The sequence below is a fragment of the Pangasianodon hypophthalmus genome, chromosome 4, assembly GCF_027358585.1.
Source record: "Pangasianodon hypophthalmus isolate fPanHyp1 chromosome 4, fPanHyp1.pri, whole genome shotgun sequence".
NCBI classification, from domain to species: domain Eukaryota; kingdom Metazoa; phylum Chordata; class Actinopteri; order Siluriformes; family Pangasiidae; genus Pangasianodon; species Pangasianodon hypophthalmus.
This window is the reverse complement of record NC_069713.1, coordinates 5370606-5389119: the sequence shown is the minus strand read 5'-3', so window position 1 is coordinate 5389119 and position 18514 is coordinate 5370606. Positions and strand designations below refer to the sequence as shown.

The 18514-nt window shown below is 38.4% G+C and overlaps 1 protein-coding gene across 2 annotated transcripts; it reads right to left on the bottom strand.

Moving 5' to 3' along the window:
• Positions 1-2572: 2572 nt before the first annotated feature.
• On the bottom strand, positions 2573-18453 carry si:ch211-188c16.1 (uncharacterized protein LOC562677 homolog). 2 transcript variants are annotated; one of them, XM_026947547.3, is made up of 21 exons: positions 18114-18453; positions 16866-17092; positions 14698-15595; positions 13877-14074; positions 12924-13362; positions 12083-12198; positions 11933-11955; positions 11802-11842; positions 11638-11688; positions 10481-10628; positions 9235-9394; positions 8544-8667; positions 7949-7983; positions 7751-7814; positions 7612-7646; positions 7445-7508; positions 5904-6002; positions 4511-4524; positions 4184-4217; positions 3904-3984; positions 2573-3120 (listed from the first exon to the last, which is right to left on the bottom strand). In XM_026947547.3, exons 2-20 carry the CDS (start codon positions 16866-16868, stop codon positions 3912-3914), a joined length of 2619 nt encoding a protein of 872 aa, XP_026803348.3. In that variant the 5' UTR covers positions 16869-17092; positions 18114-18453; the 3' UTR covers positions 2573-3120; positions 3904-3911. The 2 variants fall into 2 exon arrangements, with proteins under 2 accessions (XP_026803348.3, XP_053089682.1); XM_053233707.1 differs by having other exon boundaries at positions 2573-3008.
• Between the last annotated feature and the right edge of the window lie 61 nt (positions 18454-18514).

Below are 18514 nucleotides of genomic sequence, written 5' to 3'. Positions count from 1 at the left end.
GAGCTTTACTTTACGCCCCTTCCATTAGACTCCTCCCACTTCACACTAACCGCTCCTACCATCCTTATAATCCTGCCCACACCCGTGCTCCTCCCTTCCCCCTTCTTCAGAATAGTCTTCTACTACTACTACTACTACTACTATTAATAATAATAATAATAATAATAATAATAATAATAATACAGCATTAATTAGTTACTCTTGGTACTAAACAGTAAACTGGGTTGATATACCTGGTGTACACCTTTTTGTACATTTATGTCCCTTAAATCATTTTTAAAATAACATTATATCCACATTTCCATATGAAAGATACATATTAAAGGTACAGAAAATAATGGCACCACCCCAGAGGCAAGGAAAGGTTTAGTACAGTTTAGTACTATTTTTTCTGAGAGTAAAGCACTCTAAAAGAATTCATATATAAACCTGCAAACTTCTATTTAATCTCCTTCACACATCCCGCCAGGGATCAATGCAATGTTATTTAAAATGTATTATTAGTCCTCAATAGTTAAAAAAAACTCAAAGTGCCTCATTTACAAGAACAAAAGACAATGAAATAAAGATTTTTGAAATTATTTAAACTCATAAATATATCTGTATTTAAAGATATTTTAACCTACTACACATTTCTTTCTTTCTTTTTCTCCTTCTTTCTTTCTTTTGCTTAAAGTAACACACAGAATATTAATAAATCAGCACATTATAAATAAGCATTATACAAAAAACTTTGCTAACAGCATGTAAAATAAATAAATAAATAAATAAATAAATAAAGTTTAGAGTAGAACGTCATCAGCTGTGTGTTAATGGAGTTGGAGAGTAAAACCTTGGCTCTCACTTAGCACTGAGTAACTGCCAGTAATTTACATTGTGTGTGTGTGTGTGTGTGTGTGTGTTGGGGGCTGGGTGTTTTGCTTGTCACTTTAAAATGGTTTAACGCCCCCTAATTGCAGATAATAATCTCGGGCTACAGTTTTTCACAGTAAAATCTTCATTCAGTATGAAGTGCTGCTATAAATTACCATACAACCTGGCAATGGCAGCACAAAAGTGCAAGAGTAGCCTGCAGTGACTATCCCAATCATGTCGAAAAAGCTCCTTTAGGTTCTTTGAAATATCACGTAGTGTATTTTAAGGACTTGCCTGCCATTATCTCTACCGGTTTTCCAGCCCTAAAGGCATAACGTCGTAAAATTTTCTTTATAATATGATATCAGCATACAGTCATAGCCTACATACAAGAACACGTGCAGGGAATCTCCTGCCTGTATGGATCCAACTTATAGAAAGCATGTCACACTAATATTAACCCACATGATAGACTAGTAAATGAATCAGTATAGCAGTATGTAGACAATATGCTTAAGGTATTTATAGAAATCATCATCATCAAGCTGAAAGTAAGTACAGTAGATTGATTGAGCCTGACTGGTTCAGTCCAGTTCTGAGAAAGGAAAGGATATGAGCTCATGATGTGACATCTGATCATCACATGGTCCCATATGGATACCCTAAAGATTTTCACTTCTTCTAAACAGTTTATACCCAAGTCTCACACTTACTTCAGTGTTTATTCTCACCTGGATAGTGTAGATTTGTACCTAAGAGCTGCTGCTGTGATCATAAACACTGTCCTGTCTCTCATCCCAGGACTCTTATTCCCAGCATACTCATACTGAACATCCTGTAAACACACTCAGTACGGTTTGTCTTTACTCTTCCACACATGATGCATCATCACTACACCCAGAAGAGGATGGGTTTCCTTTTGAGTCTCTCTGTTTCTTCTCTCATGTCATCTCAGGGGTTTTTCCCCTCACCCTGTGTGTTCATCAGGGATTCAAACCTACATCTGGATTCCCGTGAAGCTGCTTTGTGACAGTGCATTTGGATTTTATTAAAAGTTGAAACCATTTTCAGGTTATACTTCCATAAGTATACAGCATACTTTGCCATGTACAGCTTTTATTCTCCGACATTTGCCTTTTTACTCCACCAAGTTAACAGTCCTCATCAATCCAGAAACCAGGATGCCATTTCATTCAGAGACATTCAGCAGATCTGTGATGGAAGGAGTGGAGAGCTATAGGATCCATCAACTCAAAATGCTGTTGCGCCCTCTAGTGGTTATTTACCATCATCAAAGGTTCTCAAACTTTTTACAGTTCAAGGGGTCCCTGACTATAAGAAGTTTGAGAGATTTATTTTATGCAAGAACATTATGTAAATGTGTACAATAACATTTCGCCTATTTATTAGAGCCATAGAACTTTTTAATTCCTGAACTTTCCACCAAGTTTCAGTTTACATTATTTATTTATTGATTTATTATACATTGACATTTATATTATTTATTTACACATAATTGAGATTGGGATTAAACCCAGTTCGTTTAAGTGACCAGTCAAACAGCTAATAACAATAAGAACACAATAATAAATATAATAAATTGATTATAGTGGACTGTAATTTCTACTTCTGTAATAAAGACCCCACTTTGAGAATCTTAAAGAGCAGAAGAGATTTCAAGTGTTTTTGTATATGAATATATTTATTGTTTGCATTCATTCAGAAATGAGTTTTAATACAAACATAAAAGGAAACGAAATGATGCAGAAACACGGCATCATGAACCAAAAGGGTGTTCAAATGAAAACGCAAAGCAAGTTCATACAAGATGGTGCAAAGTCTTCACAGCCCAAACAAGGTGTAACATTCAGATATAATACACACCCATAAAGTGCTACACTCTCTCTCACTCTTTTATTAATGTACTATTTAACACTGCTTTCCTTTACAGCTGAAGTGAAATCACACACACACACACACACACACACACACTTCTGGCTAGAAGAGTTCAGTGTTTAGTCGAACAGTCTGAAACGTATGCTTGTGTAGTATTAGCATTAGCAATAGCAGCTCTCAGAGAACTGGACTGTATTTCCTGAGTGCTAACAGGAGCCTGGAGTGTGTAACAGAAGTGTAGAAATGGCATCGCTCCCCTGAAAGACAAAATCATAACAGGACCAGTGTGGAGTTCCAGTGATTTCGGTTTAACAGAGGAGTAACAGAGCACAAAGGTCTGGCTTCACATGCACTGACCTCAACCATCACCTACAAACAGAAAGAAAAACAAGCTATGTACAGTAGTGACACAACAGTGTCACTACTGTACTGAGAAATAATCCCCGCCCAAATAATAGCTGCTCAATACTGGGCCCTTCTTGTTGATGGATACTGTAGAGAGGCTGAAAAATTGTACATAGCAACAGATGGGATAAAGTCAGTTATTGACCCATTGTTGATTAGCGTAACTACGTGGCAGATGCACATAATGCACCATCATACCCCTATTAATACACCATCATACGCCATAATTTTTCCTTTTAATCACCCCTATTCGAAATACAATCACTACAGAATGACTACAATTTGCTGTTTAGACTAAAGACCATTTTCATTAATATGGGAGAGTATTGTACATGGTGAGTACAGTACTGTTTATGACTGTTTACTGCATTCATTCATCTTCTGTCAATGAATTATCCTGGCTAGGATTGCTGGAGTTTGAATAACTAATCAGAATTCTTTAGGAGCTCATGCGATTGGTCAGAATTCTTTCATTATCTGGCATGATTGGTTAATATTCTTTCAGGAGCAGATGGGATCAGTCAGAAGTCTTGGTAGTGGCTGGGTTTCGTTTGGTTTATTCTTTCAGGAGCAGATGGGAGTGGATAAAAACAAAAACCCAGTCCAGCACACACCTCTAGTTTGACTCTTAATTTTTAAAAATATGAATTCACTATGGGGCTTCTGAGACGGGATCTCTTGAAAGAAAACACAATCAATAATCATTTAATTTTCGGTCAGATTTCGGATTCAGTCCTGAAAACTAACCTGATGGTTCAGACAGAGTCGGCGTAGAGTTCAGGAGGAGGCAGCAGCTCGACGTCTGTGAAACTGAACTGGTCCTCCTCACTAAAGAACACATATTCAATGAAGAGACATGTTCACTGTAACTCCAGAGATCCTTCCTCCTTGCTTATTTCCTTAGATACTCAGGACTCATAAGCTTCGTTTCAGACTGAAAGCTTTTTTTCTGCACTTTATGGGTAAATCTGCCAAAAGGTTTACTCTAAACGTCATGTAGCTCTCACCCTTCCACACACATACTTACACATATGGAGGCTCCTCCACGTCACACAGCAAACCTATCAGTAAACACACACTAAACTGTTAACAAGAGAATGAAATAAGGGCTTGGAGCTTGTTAAGTGTTTCACAATAATAAGACCTGCAGTGATGACAGTACAGGATAAAAGTTTAAGAAAATGTCATTTTGTTCGTGCTGATCAAGAACTTTGACCTTTGAGTGGTTAGTTACAATCTCTGGACCATCCCATAATAAGTCACCAAGTGTTAACATGCAAATTTATAGAAATTATAGACACGTATGAATATGGAAGTATGCTGGTCAAAGCTCAAACAAACAAATCAGACTTACCTGGACCATTAATGCTGCAAAACCATAACACAAATATTAGCATATTTATACATATGAAAAATTACAGTAATATGTTTGCTTTACAAATCAATAATGTAGCTCCAGTTTGAGTCATGTGACTGTGCTCTGTCTAGTTTCATAGATAGATGGATAGATAGATAGATCACGTTTTATATTTCCCAGAGGGAAATTCACATATTACAGCAGCACAGAGTTAGAAGTACAGTACTGTGCAAAAGTCTTAGGCACATGCAAAGAAATGCTGTAAAGATGCCTTCAAAAATAATGAAACTAAATGTTTCTACATTAAAAAGAATACTATAAAGAGCAGTAAACAGTCATAAATGAAACAAAGTCAATATTTGGTGTGATGATCCTTCGCTTTAAAAAAAAAAACAGTATCTCAGGTGCAGTGTGTGCAGTTTTATAAGGAAATGAGCTGGAAGTGTTACTGAGCATCTTGCAGAAGCAGCCACAGTTCTTCTGGAGACTTTGACTGTCGACTCGCTTCTTATTTCTGCAGCGAAACCCAGCAGCCTTCATTATGTTTTTATCTGAAAAGTGTCTCTTATGGAATCTGCTGCTTTCTTTACTGACATACAAACATTTTTCTGTAACATTTCATTTTGTGCTGGAAAACTAATGTTTGGAATCTAAAATGTTTTTGTACTGAATCAATAATGTAGAAGTCAGAAAATAAACATCTATAACAAAGTTTGTACTAAAAAAAAAACTAGGATGCCTAAGACTTTTGCACAGTGCTGTAAATTAACTGAAATTTAGCATGATAAAGGAAATAAAATCAGAATAAATATATAAAAAGAATACAGTGTAAGAGTGTGAAGTGTGTAGTGCAGTGTGGTGTACACATTGTCGATATAAGCAGCAGATTGGAGTGGAATTAAAGTGGCAGTGCAGTGCAAATGTTGTCAACAGTAGAGTTAGAGTTGAAAAACTCTTGACTATGGTGTAATATATAAATATAATTGCGTTAGATCTGTATAAACTCACCTAGCTAAACAAACTGCAAGACTTTTATTCAGCAGCTATGAAGCTTGCTAGAGTCCAGGTTAACAGATAAAGCACTACAAAGCCAATATGGTGCTCAGAGCCCTACTGACCGTGAGGTTTGCAGGAAAGAAATGCAAGTAGGACCAAAAATCTACAAGGGGAATAAACCTGGGGCACTGGATGACCTCCACTATTGGCTCCAGTGTATTCCTTAAACTAATCATTTGGGTCTGATATGACACTTTATCACATCATAACAAATATTAATCGTCATTTCTAACTATCACCAAAAGCAAAGCTCTGAGGCACAAACTACCAGTGGAGAAGAAGGGCTGCTCTCTATTAAAATATAATAAAATATAACTGCGTGAGTATACTATACTTGGTAGAAATCGGGTCTGCGATTTCTGTTACAGTGTTCAGGTCATCTTTGGTGTTCTGGAAGAAAACGGCAAGCTTCTGGAGAGCTTCATGATTCACTCTGGGAATAAACACACACACACACACACACACGTTGATTGTACAATAATTGTGCATTATTTCCACTTCTTTGTGCATTACTACAGTTAAAGCACACTATACTTAACTGAAAAGTAATTTTAATATTTGAATATTAATAGAGTTGCTGACTCATCCGGTTAACCACTAGGAGAGGGGAAAAACATCTGCGGTGTAATCAAGTATTGTTTTTTTTCCACTGTGATTAAACTTTCCTCCTGCTGGTGGTGGTGCACGTGCTTGTGGTTGACATGGATTACAGAGAAGAAAAAACCCTTTGCACAGCAAAAGCCTTACTGAATATCAGCTCATTATTTCAGCCTGGAGCCCTGCTGTGGCAACACACACTGTGGCAACACACACTGTGGCAACACACACTGTGGCATTGGGTAAAATTCAAACTTCTCAAACCTTCTCTCAGAGTTTAGGAGGGAAAGTCTCCTTGAATTAATAAAGTATGTTATCACAGTGGTAGTGCATGATTATAATAATCTGCCAGTCAGTACAGATACACTATATGACTAAAAGTATGTATCAAATTCCAGATTTATTCTCTCTTTTGCTGTTATAATAAGCTCCACTCTTCTGGGAAGGCTTTCCACTAGATTTTGGAGCGTGGCTCTGGGGATTTGTGTTCATTCAGCTACATAAGTATTAGTGAGATCAGGCGCTGATGTTAGGTGAGGAGGCCTGGGGTTCAGTCGGCGTTCCGGTTCATCCCAAAGGTGTTCAGTGGCGTTTACAAAAGACATTCTATACAACCATGTGCTTCAAAATTTGTGGCAACAGTTTGAGTGTGATGGTCAGGTATCCACGTACTTTTGGCAATACAATGTATCATAAAGAACCTTGATCCTTGCTTTGTCACATACATATTATATACATGTGATGTAATGTAGTGAAATGGTTTTCCTTAGTTCCTTGTCCCACCAACTCAATTTTGACCAAAAGGATAATTGGTAAAAATTGTTTTCTGACAACAATCAGCATGGTACATTCTCTAAACCAGTGAAATAAATGCTCCATACAAGAGTCACATCCGGTGTGATATGAAGAGTGATGGATAAGAATACACCTTGGATAGGATTCAGGAAGTCCTATATACCTGAATTTAGTGCTGCTAATCCACTTCCTGGCATGTTTTTTGGAGGAAACTGGAGAACCCAGAGGAAAAAAAAAAAAAACACAGAGACGAGGAGAACATGGGAAACTTCACATGGAAGTAACCCAACCTCTTAATTGAACTGGGGACCCTTGAGCTGTGAGGCAGCAATAGTGATTTCAGCATTCAAATACCTGTGCACATGCCTAGTTAAACCCCAACCTGCTGACTAAAAAGGCTTCCACCTACCCACTAGCTCTCTATAAAGTCAGTGCAGTATGATAAATACAATATAATTTAATATAATAATTCAGTTAGCTTACTGTGAGGGAACGTCCTCCACACTGCTGACACTCGGAGCATGGTGATTACTGGCAAAAGCGTTAACTAGAACAAGAACGGATGAAAACATGATGAGCATTAACTAGTGTGCACAGACAAATTATTCTAAGGAAACAACTCAGAGTAGAAAAAGAAAGACATAACTCACACATATCAGGCATTGAGACCGCCCTGTTTGGATACCTGGATACACGAAAAAAAAAAAAAGAGTTCATTAAACAACCAATCTGAATCATAACCATATCCTAAATTAAAAAACAAGGAGATGAGATTCATCTCCAACTTACGTGTTTTCTGGTAAATGAGACAAGGTTTCATCATCACCGGTCCACTCCTCACTATCATCAGTAACTGTTAAAGAAATCATAAAACATACACAAGATACATTAAAAACCAGGCCAGCACTATTAGATCGTCAAGAATCTGCTTAACTGGTTTCATTATAATTAACATACATACACACATGCAGACACAACGGGACTTACAGCTGCTTGTGAGAACCGGGTTGTAATGTGAAGACCTGTCAAAGTTGCAAATTCAGTTAGCAGCGTGATATTGTCTTCTGTGCAGTAGAAAAATCTCACCGACTTTCGAATCACTGCTAAGTAAAACCAGCCAAAGCTGCCACATTTCAATTCTAGCACAGACAAAATGTATCTAAAGTCAAATATATTATATATATATATATATATATATATAGCACACCCACCCTAAGACATCCAGAGAAACCAAGCAAATGTGTGTTTCAGTATGTGTTTAACTTGCACCACTGCTATAAAAGACATCCTCAGATGTCCTGAAGACTTTCCTGTGCTGGAAACTTAAATTGAATCAATATCAGAATTGAATTGAATTGAATCATATCTGACAGCAATAAATTGAAGTGTATCGAATCGCTATTTGGTATTGTATAATTTTCATATTGTATTGTATACTGTGTTTTGAGATGTGCATCATACTGAAGGGAGACTCACACCTCCAGTAGTGTGTTAATAAAGTGTACATATCAGTAGGATGGTGATGTTTGTGTGTGTGTGTGTGTGTGTGTGTGTGTGTGTGTGTGTGTGGCTGATTCTCCACCTGCTGCTGAGACTGAGTGTGTCGGCCTCGCCATGTCCTCTCCCGATAGCCTGTGAGGCTCGTTTCCCCAACTCCAACATCTCCTTCATATTCAACTCCACATTCATCACTGAAATATAGCCATCTACACACACACACACACACACACACACACACAATCACACAGACACGTTACACCATTTCACACCAAACACACTGCACCGGAACAGGAGATGCACAGCAGAAGGCTGTTAAAATGGATACAGTATAGTTTTGATTACGTCTTAAAAGAAATGTTAAAGATGGCAAAGATTCTCCACAAGGGGGAGGTATTAACCCTCAACACCAATCAACGAGTCTTAGAGTTTATCCACCTGACTGCTGGGGAAGAAATTTACTGTGTTTGTGTAGCTAATGTTTTGATCATTAAATGGATTTATTTTGGAAAATATGTCCCAAATTATTTAATTAATACTAACCTCAAAAGTTCATTTGAAGCCATTTGGGGGTGAAGGAATGGGGTGATTGATTTATCCCATTTTCTACCAATTTGGTCATTTGCCAATTTCCACGCACTAGCCCGTTCTCCCCAATCATGACATGACAGCTACTGTAAGGTTGGTGAGAACATGGAGAACATGGAGCTGTAATTGAGGCCCACTGTAATAAAGAGCCTCAGTGTAGGTGCAGTTTTTCAGCACGGCCTCCTTACACTTGTTCTGCGAGTCCCTGGCCAGCCATTTGCCTTTGGGGCAGTTGGTGGTGCGGATGATGCTGACCGTGTCTCCGCTCTTCACTTGTAGGTCATGTTTGCGCAGTTTGCTGCCCAGCAGCACACGAGCATGATACATGGGCTCCTCCTGTCCGGTGATCTACTGGGGCAGAGGGAGAAACCAGAGCAGCAAAATAATGTGCTATCTGCACAAACACTAGATTCTTTAACATCCGATATTGACAAATTATGTTTTTTTTTTTGAAGCGCTACCTTTGGTATTTAAAGTTACTAAAACCTGTCAGCATGCTATAATATACGCTTTAGGGCTAGACAATAATGTGCATGAAATTTAACATTAAGTAATGAATAAAAAGGAAAGATTAAAGCAACATAATTTAATACAGAACAGTTTTTCTTTTAAAGAGTTTTTTTTTTTTTGGAGTAAATCTTTACACATAGTGATGTCACTGTTGCTCCATTCAGCTTTACTGGCCTCCTACAGAGGACACCAACACTTTTACATCATCGTATATGCAAAATTTGATCTTGTGTATATTTATAATAAGTCATACATTCTGATATGTTCATTTAGGAAAATTAAACTATTAACCTGCTGTATGCTCTTTTCTTTTTAAACAAAACAGTTCAGCCACAGTTTTTAGCCTTACAGCCATCAGTAAAAGCAACGTGAAGGAAAATAGATGTCTCTATATCTCTCCTTGGCTCCGAAACAATAAATTAAAACCATCAGTCTCTTCAAAACATCCACTTCCCCTGATAGTAATAACAGCTTAAAGTACAGAACAGCCAGGAAAAATGAAGACAGAACAAGGAATGAGACTGAATAGTCAAGAGTGAACATGACTGTAGCTTTTGAGCATTGACAAGACTCCAGTAATTCAAAAGACTTGAAAATGGATGCTGAGGCTGCTTTGCTTTGCTGCTTGACAGGTAATAATTTAGATTTTTCTGTACTTTGTTATCTTTGGAAAAATGTGTCATCTCCGCAAAGATAATAAGCACAGCCAGTTAGATTAAAAAAAACACTCAGATGTCTGTGTACAACTGTGAGCGCTGTTTGCTTGGATGTAGCTACAAAAGGACTGATGGAAATGGGTGGGTTAAGTCTTTATTTAGTCTTTAAAATTAAATAGACCACCAACATCCATCAAATCAGCTTTAAGACGTTGTGATAAATCTCACAACGCATGAAATACTGGATCTCTGCGATAGAATCACTCACTTTAAACTTCTTTTTCATCTCATTTTCCTTCTTCTCCTTCTCTTTCTGCTCCTTCTTCTCTCGCCCCAAACGTTGCTTCTCTTTCTTCCGTGCCTCTTTCTCTTCATGATGGTCAGGGCTCGAGCGCTCCTTCCTGATACATGAAGCACTATAAAGACAGTACATAACGTCTGTATCTAATATTCCAAAACTTCATATGAAAAATATCCATGTAAGATAAGAGGAACTAGCTTGCTTCATACACTGGACAACAATAAAGATACCTATAAAAGGACAAAACGTTTGAGATGTTGATTTTTAATAAAAAATAAATGTAATCATTCTGTGAATGCCACACGTGTGTACGGTGTCCTGTTATAGGAAAATAATCAGTATAGCTCTAATAAGACTTAATAATGTACCTTGTATTTTTACAGAGAAACCACAAAGTGTAAACTTCTCAGTCCTGAAGACTTTCCCGTATCAGAAAACAAAGTTACAGCTTTACTTCTGGCAGTTATAAAGCGCTAACACTGGAGACTCCTTCCATAAATGTTAAAAAAAACATCTTAAAGAAAATCTCACTGTTTCAATGATTACACTGTTTTGTTTTGAATCCATTTTTATGGAGCTTCCAGTATACGTACAAGTCCCTGTGTACGTTGTTACTACAGAAACAATGACATATTAGAAAGAGCGCATTAATATTTGCAGCTGCACTAACGTCAGAGCTGCAGTTATAGAACATTCTTATAGAAAAATAGAAAAAACACCTTCCTGCCAATCAGAATCAAGATGCACAGAGAAGGTCTTCAGTGTACAGCGAAAGACAGTGTGTGTAAAGAAGCCAGATATGTTTTTCCCTCAACAGCAAAAAAGGTCAAAGAATGTAGGTGTCCTCCAAATCACATTTTGTAAAAATTACATCTGGAATTGACCACAAATTACATGACTGCAGCTTTGCTTGTTTCTTGCACTCCATGGTTGCACTTGCAGATGGTTTGTTGGACCAGAAGGAGTTAGTATGAAGCATCTTTAGTCAGATTTGCAATGACTTCTGATGAGGAAGTGAGTCCAACCACTTCCCATTCAGCATTCATTCAATCTCTATAATTTTTATTAACAGGATGGAAAGCCATCACTGTTTTTTTTTTTAATCTAAGACTACAGTGTAGTACCTGTCCCAGCGAGCAGGAGTCACACCATTGGGTTCAGAAGTCACATTCATCCTGCAGGTAAATGAGATACAATTTTAAAAAGTGTCTGCTACAAACAGAACAATTAAAGCGCATCAGATTGCTAGATTGATGGTTTTCAAGAAGCAGATTTGTCTGCTACATACCACTGTGCGACATGCCATACACTCTTGCGTGTATCCTCATTCTGTAATAAAAAGAAGAATTAAAACTAAGAAATACCACACTTCTGGTCACTTATGTATTCAAGGAAGAATATGAATGCAACTTGACTCACCCCTGGTGACTCAGCATAGGGATCTGAAAAAAACACAACATATATCACTTAAGACAAATGATATCAGGTCAAGCACCTGTTTAAGTTAACGTTATCATTAGCAGCAGATCTTTTAGCCTCTTAAGGATTATCACTGGCCTCAACACTTACTCTTTGGAGCTCCCTTCCGTTTGCGGGAGTTTTGCCCAAAATTGAATTTGCTGATTGACTCCACCTCTTCGTAGACATTGTCACAGTTTTCGTAAAGATCGTCCCGCTGGTTGATGCTGAAACAAAAACAGACCTCACAATCTACACACTCACTAACCAGTAGAAGAGATGCTATCTCAGTGCTGATCATTTTCAAGAAATTCAAGCATTTTATCAGCACATTCAAGAACTTTTTCCAGCATGACACAAAAGAACATTTAAGCTCAACATGGCTTTGAATAGAAGAAAAGGCAGTAGCTAATGTTAGATCATGATTCCACTGAAGAAGGCGTGGCTTCTGTGCCTGTCAGTAACTGTGAAGGAGGTGTGGCCTCTACACCTATCAGGCCCATTGAAAGAGGCGTGGCCTCTGTGGCAGTCCTAGTCAAGGAGGTATGGCCTCAGTGTCTGTCAGTCCAGTGAAGCAACCGTGGCTTCTGCGCTTGAGAGTTCCAGTGAAGGAGGCGTGGCCTCTACACCCATCAGTCCCAGTGATAGAGGTGTGGTTTCTGTGCTCGAGTGTCCATGTGACTCCTTAAATGCTACTGTTTGCACAATACCGAATAGCAAAACATCTCTACATGTTGGACCAAAATTAAATTCTTATACTTCATGCTAATCAAGATGTACATCATACAGTGTGAAGCAGAAATACACACTCCAATTAATGAATATAATTATATGGACATCCCAAATACTCCAACATGTAACATTCAAAAAAAGAATATCAACAGATGTGCATACTAAGAGCTTCTGCTAACCACCTAGCAGAGGAAGTGAACATAAGGAGAAGCAAACATACCTTGGTTCAGATGGAAGTTCACTGCTGATGTAGGAATCGGTCAGTACGTTCTGAGGACAGTTCATCGAGATGTCTGTGGTCATAGCTTCCATGAGCTGAGCTTCAAGTACCGTGATTGACTGTGCATCAGCCACATGCCCTAAACTGGATCCCTGCAGATTACCATCTGCCAGTTCTGTGGGATCTACAACATGCTTCTGGATCACATCGTTGTGAAGATTGCCATCACTCGCCTCTTCAGGTCCTGGTGGTGGGGCACTAAAGTCTGTAGCCTCCATCTCCAGAGCAGCAAGATTTATTACATTGGTGTTTAACGCTTCTAATACAGAACTGGCAAAATCTAGGAAGTGAGGAGCATCAAACTGAGGAGGTGGAGGCATTGGTGTATTCTCAGCATTCACAGCTTCAGCAGCTACACTGCCTGAACCAGGAGCCAGTTCTGGAAAGACCAAAACTTTTAGAACTTTTCCTACAGTAGTGTAGTGGAGTTTGTTGTTTTTTCATGCAACATCAAGGACAATCAGTTGTGATGAATTAATATACAGTATAATAATTATTGATGGAGAACTCCGTTTTCTGACAAGAGGATATTTTTCAGCCTTGATCTCAACACCTAGTTTCAGTGAATCTTTTATCCAAAGTGACTTACAACTGAAATGGGATACAATGGAGCAGCTGAGGATTAAGGGCCTTGTTCAAAGACCCAACCATGGCAGCTTAATAGTGCTGGGATTTGAACTCGCAACCATCTGGTTAGAAGCCCAAAGCCTTCGCCACTGTGCTACTACTTCCTCATCATCTCTATCTTAAGCTTCGACTCGGTGCTAATCACATTTTGATAACTTAAAAACCACACAGCAAACCGCCCCAAACACAATAATTCTAGATTTAAAAGACCAATTTCCCTTTGATTAAACAAGCTCTGGTTTGTCTTCCTCAGATCAACAACTTACTCATGGAGGCTTTTTCCGTTGTGTTCTCCAGCTTCTGGATCCTGTAAGCACTCAAATCGACATGTGGTGGTCTCGGTGGTTTCTTGGGCAGGGACCCCAGTGATGTCATGTCTGGCAGGGCTTTAACAAGAGGAGGGACACAGGCACCAGGCCGTACTGGCTTCATATCACCGTTCAGGTGCACAACAGGTCCTGGTCCTAATTAAAAAAAAATTTAGAAAATATTGTTGGAGAGAAAAGTAAAATGTGGTTTTTGAGTAATTTACAGACTAACTGGGATTCAGAGCAGGGAAACACATACAATCCTAGAATACCTGTTATTATGCCTTAGGACATTTTGATATTGTATAAAATGTGACATTAATATGTTTGAATAAATATTTAGTTTGATACCTTTTAATCACTGGATAGCTTTTTAAAATGTATATTTAACATATATTTTAAATATACTTGGCTTCTGAAGTGTAAGCTGACTAGCTAAGTAACACTACCTAACTAAAGCTAGAAAGTTACATAGACTACCTATCATTTCAACATATAATATGGCTGATAATCAAGTGACAGTGTTTTTGTGTCCATAATAATAATAATAATAATAATAATAATAATAACAACAATACAGCATGTGGCAAATATCACTCTATATGGTAAAACCAGTCATAAGCATATGCTAAATACTGATATTAAGCCCACCATTTGAACAGGCAAAGCTTACCGAGGCACAGCACAAATACATCACCATGCTTTTAGTTCTGTATTAACTGAACCAACACTTCCTCCACACCAGATACCTGAGATATAGCTCCATTTGGTCAACTTACTATGATTTATACCATTGGCTTGTGGTAGATTTTGGGCAGTGAGGGTTGGTGAGAGAGCAGGACGATATCCTGACTTCAGAGATGAAGATTCTGCATCACACTGAAGGTTTTCATACTCTAGAGGAGGAGGAGGAGGAGGAGGAGGAGGAGGAGGGCTCTCTGTCGGTCCTTTACTGGAGTAGAAGCTCTTGGGTCGAGTATAGACCAGGAGGTTCTTGGGTGAGAACTTTTTCTTGGCTCTCTCCAGAGTGCTGAGGACATGAGGAATGCTACCCTCATTGGATGGATCTTCAGCTGTAGGTGATGGTGTTGATGGCTGCTCTGGGCTTGGACAGGATGACCCCGGTTTTGACCCCCCATTGCAAGGGCTGAATCCGTTCTCGACAATACAATGTTCAGACTGTGGCTTGCTGCTTTCAGGATGTTCTGCATTTTCCAGAATGTCCTTAATGGACTTGGTAAACTTGGCAGGCTTGAATGGCGTCGGCATGGCCTTCTTCTTGCAATTGATTGGTGACGTGACCAGCTTGGAGGAAGCATTGGCCTCCTGCTTTGGACTGTTAGAAGAGCAGGAAGAGGATGCAGGCAGCACAAGAGGCAAGTGACGATCTTTGAACGAGCGTCTTGCAACACTACTTCCAACGCCATTCGTGTCAGGTGGAATCAAACAAGATGGCACAGCACTGGGCGGTTTCCCTGATAAGATCTTTTGGTCATCTCTTAAGTTAAAGTGTGAGATGGCAGGATTTTTGTTCTCCACAGCAGAATTAGGTAAATAACTGCCACGACTTGCTATAGGTGGGAAGCGTTTTGGTTTATCCAGAACCACAGGTCTCTGTTTCAGCTGGCCCCCCTCCTGAAACTTTGCCCGGAGGGACTTGAAATCAATGGCAGCCTCCTGTAGTGAGTTAAAAACAGTAGAAATGGCACTTTAGAGCTTTATTAAAACTTTATAAAAATGCTTAAATGCCTTAAAAAAGTTACATTTCCGGTTACCATGTTTGAAATTTTAAATAAAAACCTAAACATATTTCATACTTTCATCATTTGTTTGATGATTGAGGCTGTAATGCCGAACGTGTTCTCTCAGTGGAGTGGGTTTGTGCTTAACACAAACATCGAATGATTATCAGCTCACTATGTTTACAGCACTATATCACACCTAGCTGCTGATTCAACTTAAAATTAGCTGGAAATTTGAAGTTACATGCTGTGGTGGTTACAGCAAGGGCCAGAACCATGGAAAGTATACTGCTGCAAGTTCTGCAAGGAAGAAACTGATGCCTTCACACTCAAATTGTTCCAACTGTGGTCTAGAAAGGAATGACATCTTTCATACAAACCTCTTTAGTTAATAGGCCTACACTGATCCTTGAAATTAAGGTAACATTCAAATCATATTTTTCCACAAATATGAATAGGAGTTAAACCCATGTTTTCAGAGATACAACAGTGATCCATTTCAAAAGGAATCCATGGCCACAAAGCGATTAGAAAAAGAGAAGAAAAGAAAATGAATGTCAGACAGATATTATATTTTCGAGTGTAATAATAAATGTGAAAATAAGAACTATGAGCATAGTTTTGAATCTGGTTTAGTTGGTAAACAGATAACTAAACAGTCTACACAACCTACACACTGTTTCTCTCTCTCTCTCTCTCACACACACACACACACACACACACCAGAAAGTGACTAATCCCTTAAATTTGTATGATATTGCTTATTATATTAATATATAGAGAGCTTAAATGTCACACTGTGTGATCATCTGCCTTCAAATATGCTGAAAAGATGTTTACAATTCACTTTAGGAAAAAAAAACAGTACAAACTCTGATTGAATTATAATTAAATAAACATGCGTGTGTGTGTGTGTGTGTGTGTGTGTGTGTGTGTGTGTGTGTGTGTGTGTAAGAGTCACAGATATCCAGATTAAACCACTTTGCCCAGTTATTAGAACAATAAGCAACAAGTAGCTGTTAGTTTTGCATTTAAAACAGTACCATGTTCAGGTACAGGTGGTAGAGTGGTAGGTGTGTAAGATGGTTAATATCCTGAACTGAACAACAGCAAGCAGTGGGTGGAATTTCATCCTGCTGTGTTAATATATATAGTAATAATATATAATCTAATTTAACAACCAGATGCTTGTAAAGTCTCCTTACCATTCTGATTTCCTCTCTTCATTTACTAATGATGCTGATAATGATGATGAGAATGATGAGAATGATCAGGGGAGAAGGTCACACCGCCTCTGCGTCCTCATTAACAAACCACTCAAAGCTCGTGCACGCGCCCATTCATCGCCAATTAATGCGCGCGCGTGTCCTGGAAGTCGCGTGAACGCGCACTGATCCGTGCACTGCGCTTTGGCTTCTTTACCTTCTACGGTCTGAGTTAAAAAACAAACAAACAAACAAACAAACAAAAAGGAAATAATTTGTATAAAACGACCTGTAGTTTTCTAGCACAGCATGTCAGTCAGCCCAGACATTTTGGTGTCATTTTTGGTGATTTTAGATTGCACTGAATCGGATCATTTGAATCGGATCATTTGAATCAGCTCACTAATATGAGTCGACTCTTTCGGCTCCCAAACAGCTCATTGCCATTTCTCTCTCTAAACTGGACAGTTTGTGATCTTATAACCAGTGATGGTTCCTGCTTGTTTCACCTTCTGATTAACAAAGTAATATTACTTTAAATTGGTTTTATATGTAAAAAAAAAAAAAAAAAAACTATTTTAATTAAAATCAGCAAGCCTCCTCACCATTCACACTACTGAACATCTCAGATGTTTAACAGAGGTTCCCACAGAAAATTCAGAATGAATCACAGTGCAAGAGTAAAGACAAAAGAATTTTTTGGTTTAAAAAAGGGTTTAAAAAGGTCAATATGCCAGTCGGCTCTCGGTGATTCACTTGAATGAATCGGTTCAAAGAGCCGACTCCTTCACGAACGACACATCACTAAAGCTTATTGGCATAATGCCTCCTGTGTGTGTCATCATAGATGGATAGAAATTGCAGACATGTCGCACTTTGCTGTTTTTACATTTAATTATTATTTTTTAAAATCTATTTAGAATTAATTGTGTAGGAAATGTTTATTGAAAAACCAAAAAACACCAGACAAAACTGCAAAGAAGTTGTTCAGGAGTCGAAAGAGTTGGTGTGCAGGTGAGCAGAGCTGTGTCACAAACCTTGTCATGTTAGGAAAAAAACTATAAAACTGTATAAAATTCAAAGTTTCTGCTTTACCTCTGACTGTTACAAAGCACTGACACTGGAGACTCCTTCCACAAATGATAAACAAACATCTCCTTACAGAAAACCTCACAATTGTTACACACTTTTCTTTAAAACTTCCACCATACAAATCCCTGTGTAAATTAATACTGCATTAATATTAACCTGTGATTTGAGCGGCTGTTGTAGAAAATTCATCAACACCTTCTGATCCAATCACAAGCCAGAATTCAGCTTTGCTTTTAGAGATCAATGCATTTACACTTACTTACATAAAACACACACACACACACACACACACACCTAAAACACATCTCAGAGTGTTGAGCAATAATCAATGAATAATCCCTATAACTGAATAAGCCGCATGAAATGGCAGAGTGTTAACTGAGTCACCAGTGTTCTGCCACAGTGTTGGTTTGCGGTCAAACCACAGCATCTAAACGTCCCACTTTATGCAATGCTAGCTAATGCAGAATTCATTTCGAAACGGTTGTGTGTGGATGTGTTTTGCAATGTCCACAAAAGAGTTGTATGTGTTTTGAGTTATTTATTTGGAGGCGGAG

Excerpts from the sequence above, each read along its gene's own strand:
- si:ch211-188c16.1 (XM_026947547.3), bottom strand. Across the intron at positions 14,075-14,697 it reads AGCCAATGGTATAAATCATA|GACCAGGACCTGTTGTGCAC; the intron begins GTAAGTTGACCA and ends TTTTTTAATTAG. Across the intron at positions 6,003-7,444 it reads GTGGAGGACGTTCCCTCACA|AGTGAATCATGAAGCTCTCC; the intron begins GTAAGCTAACTG and ends GTTTATTCCCAG.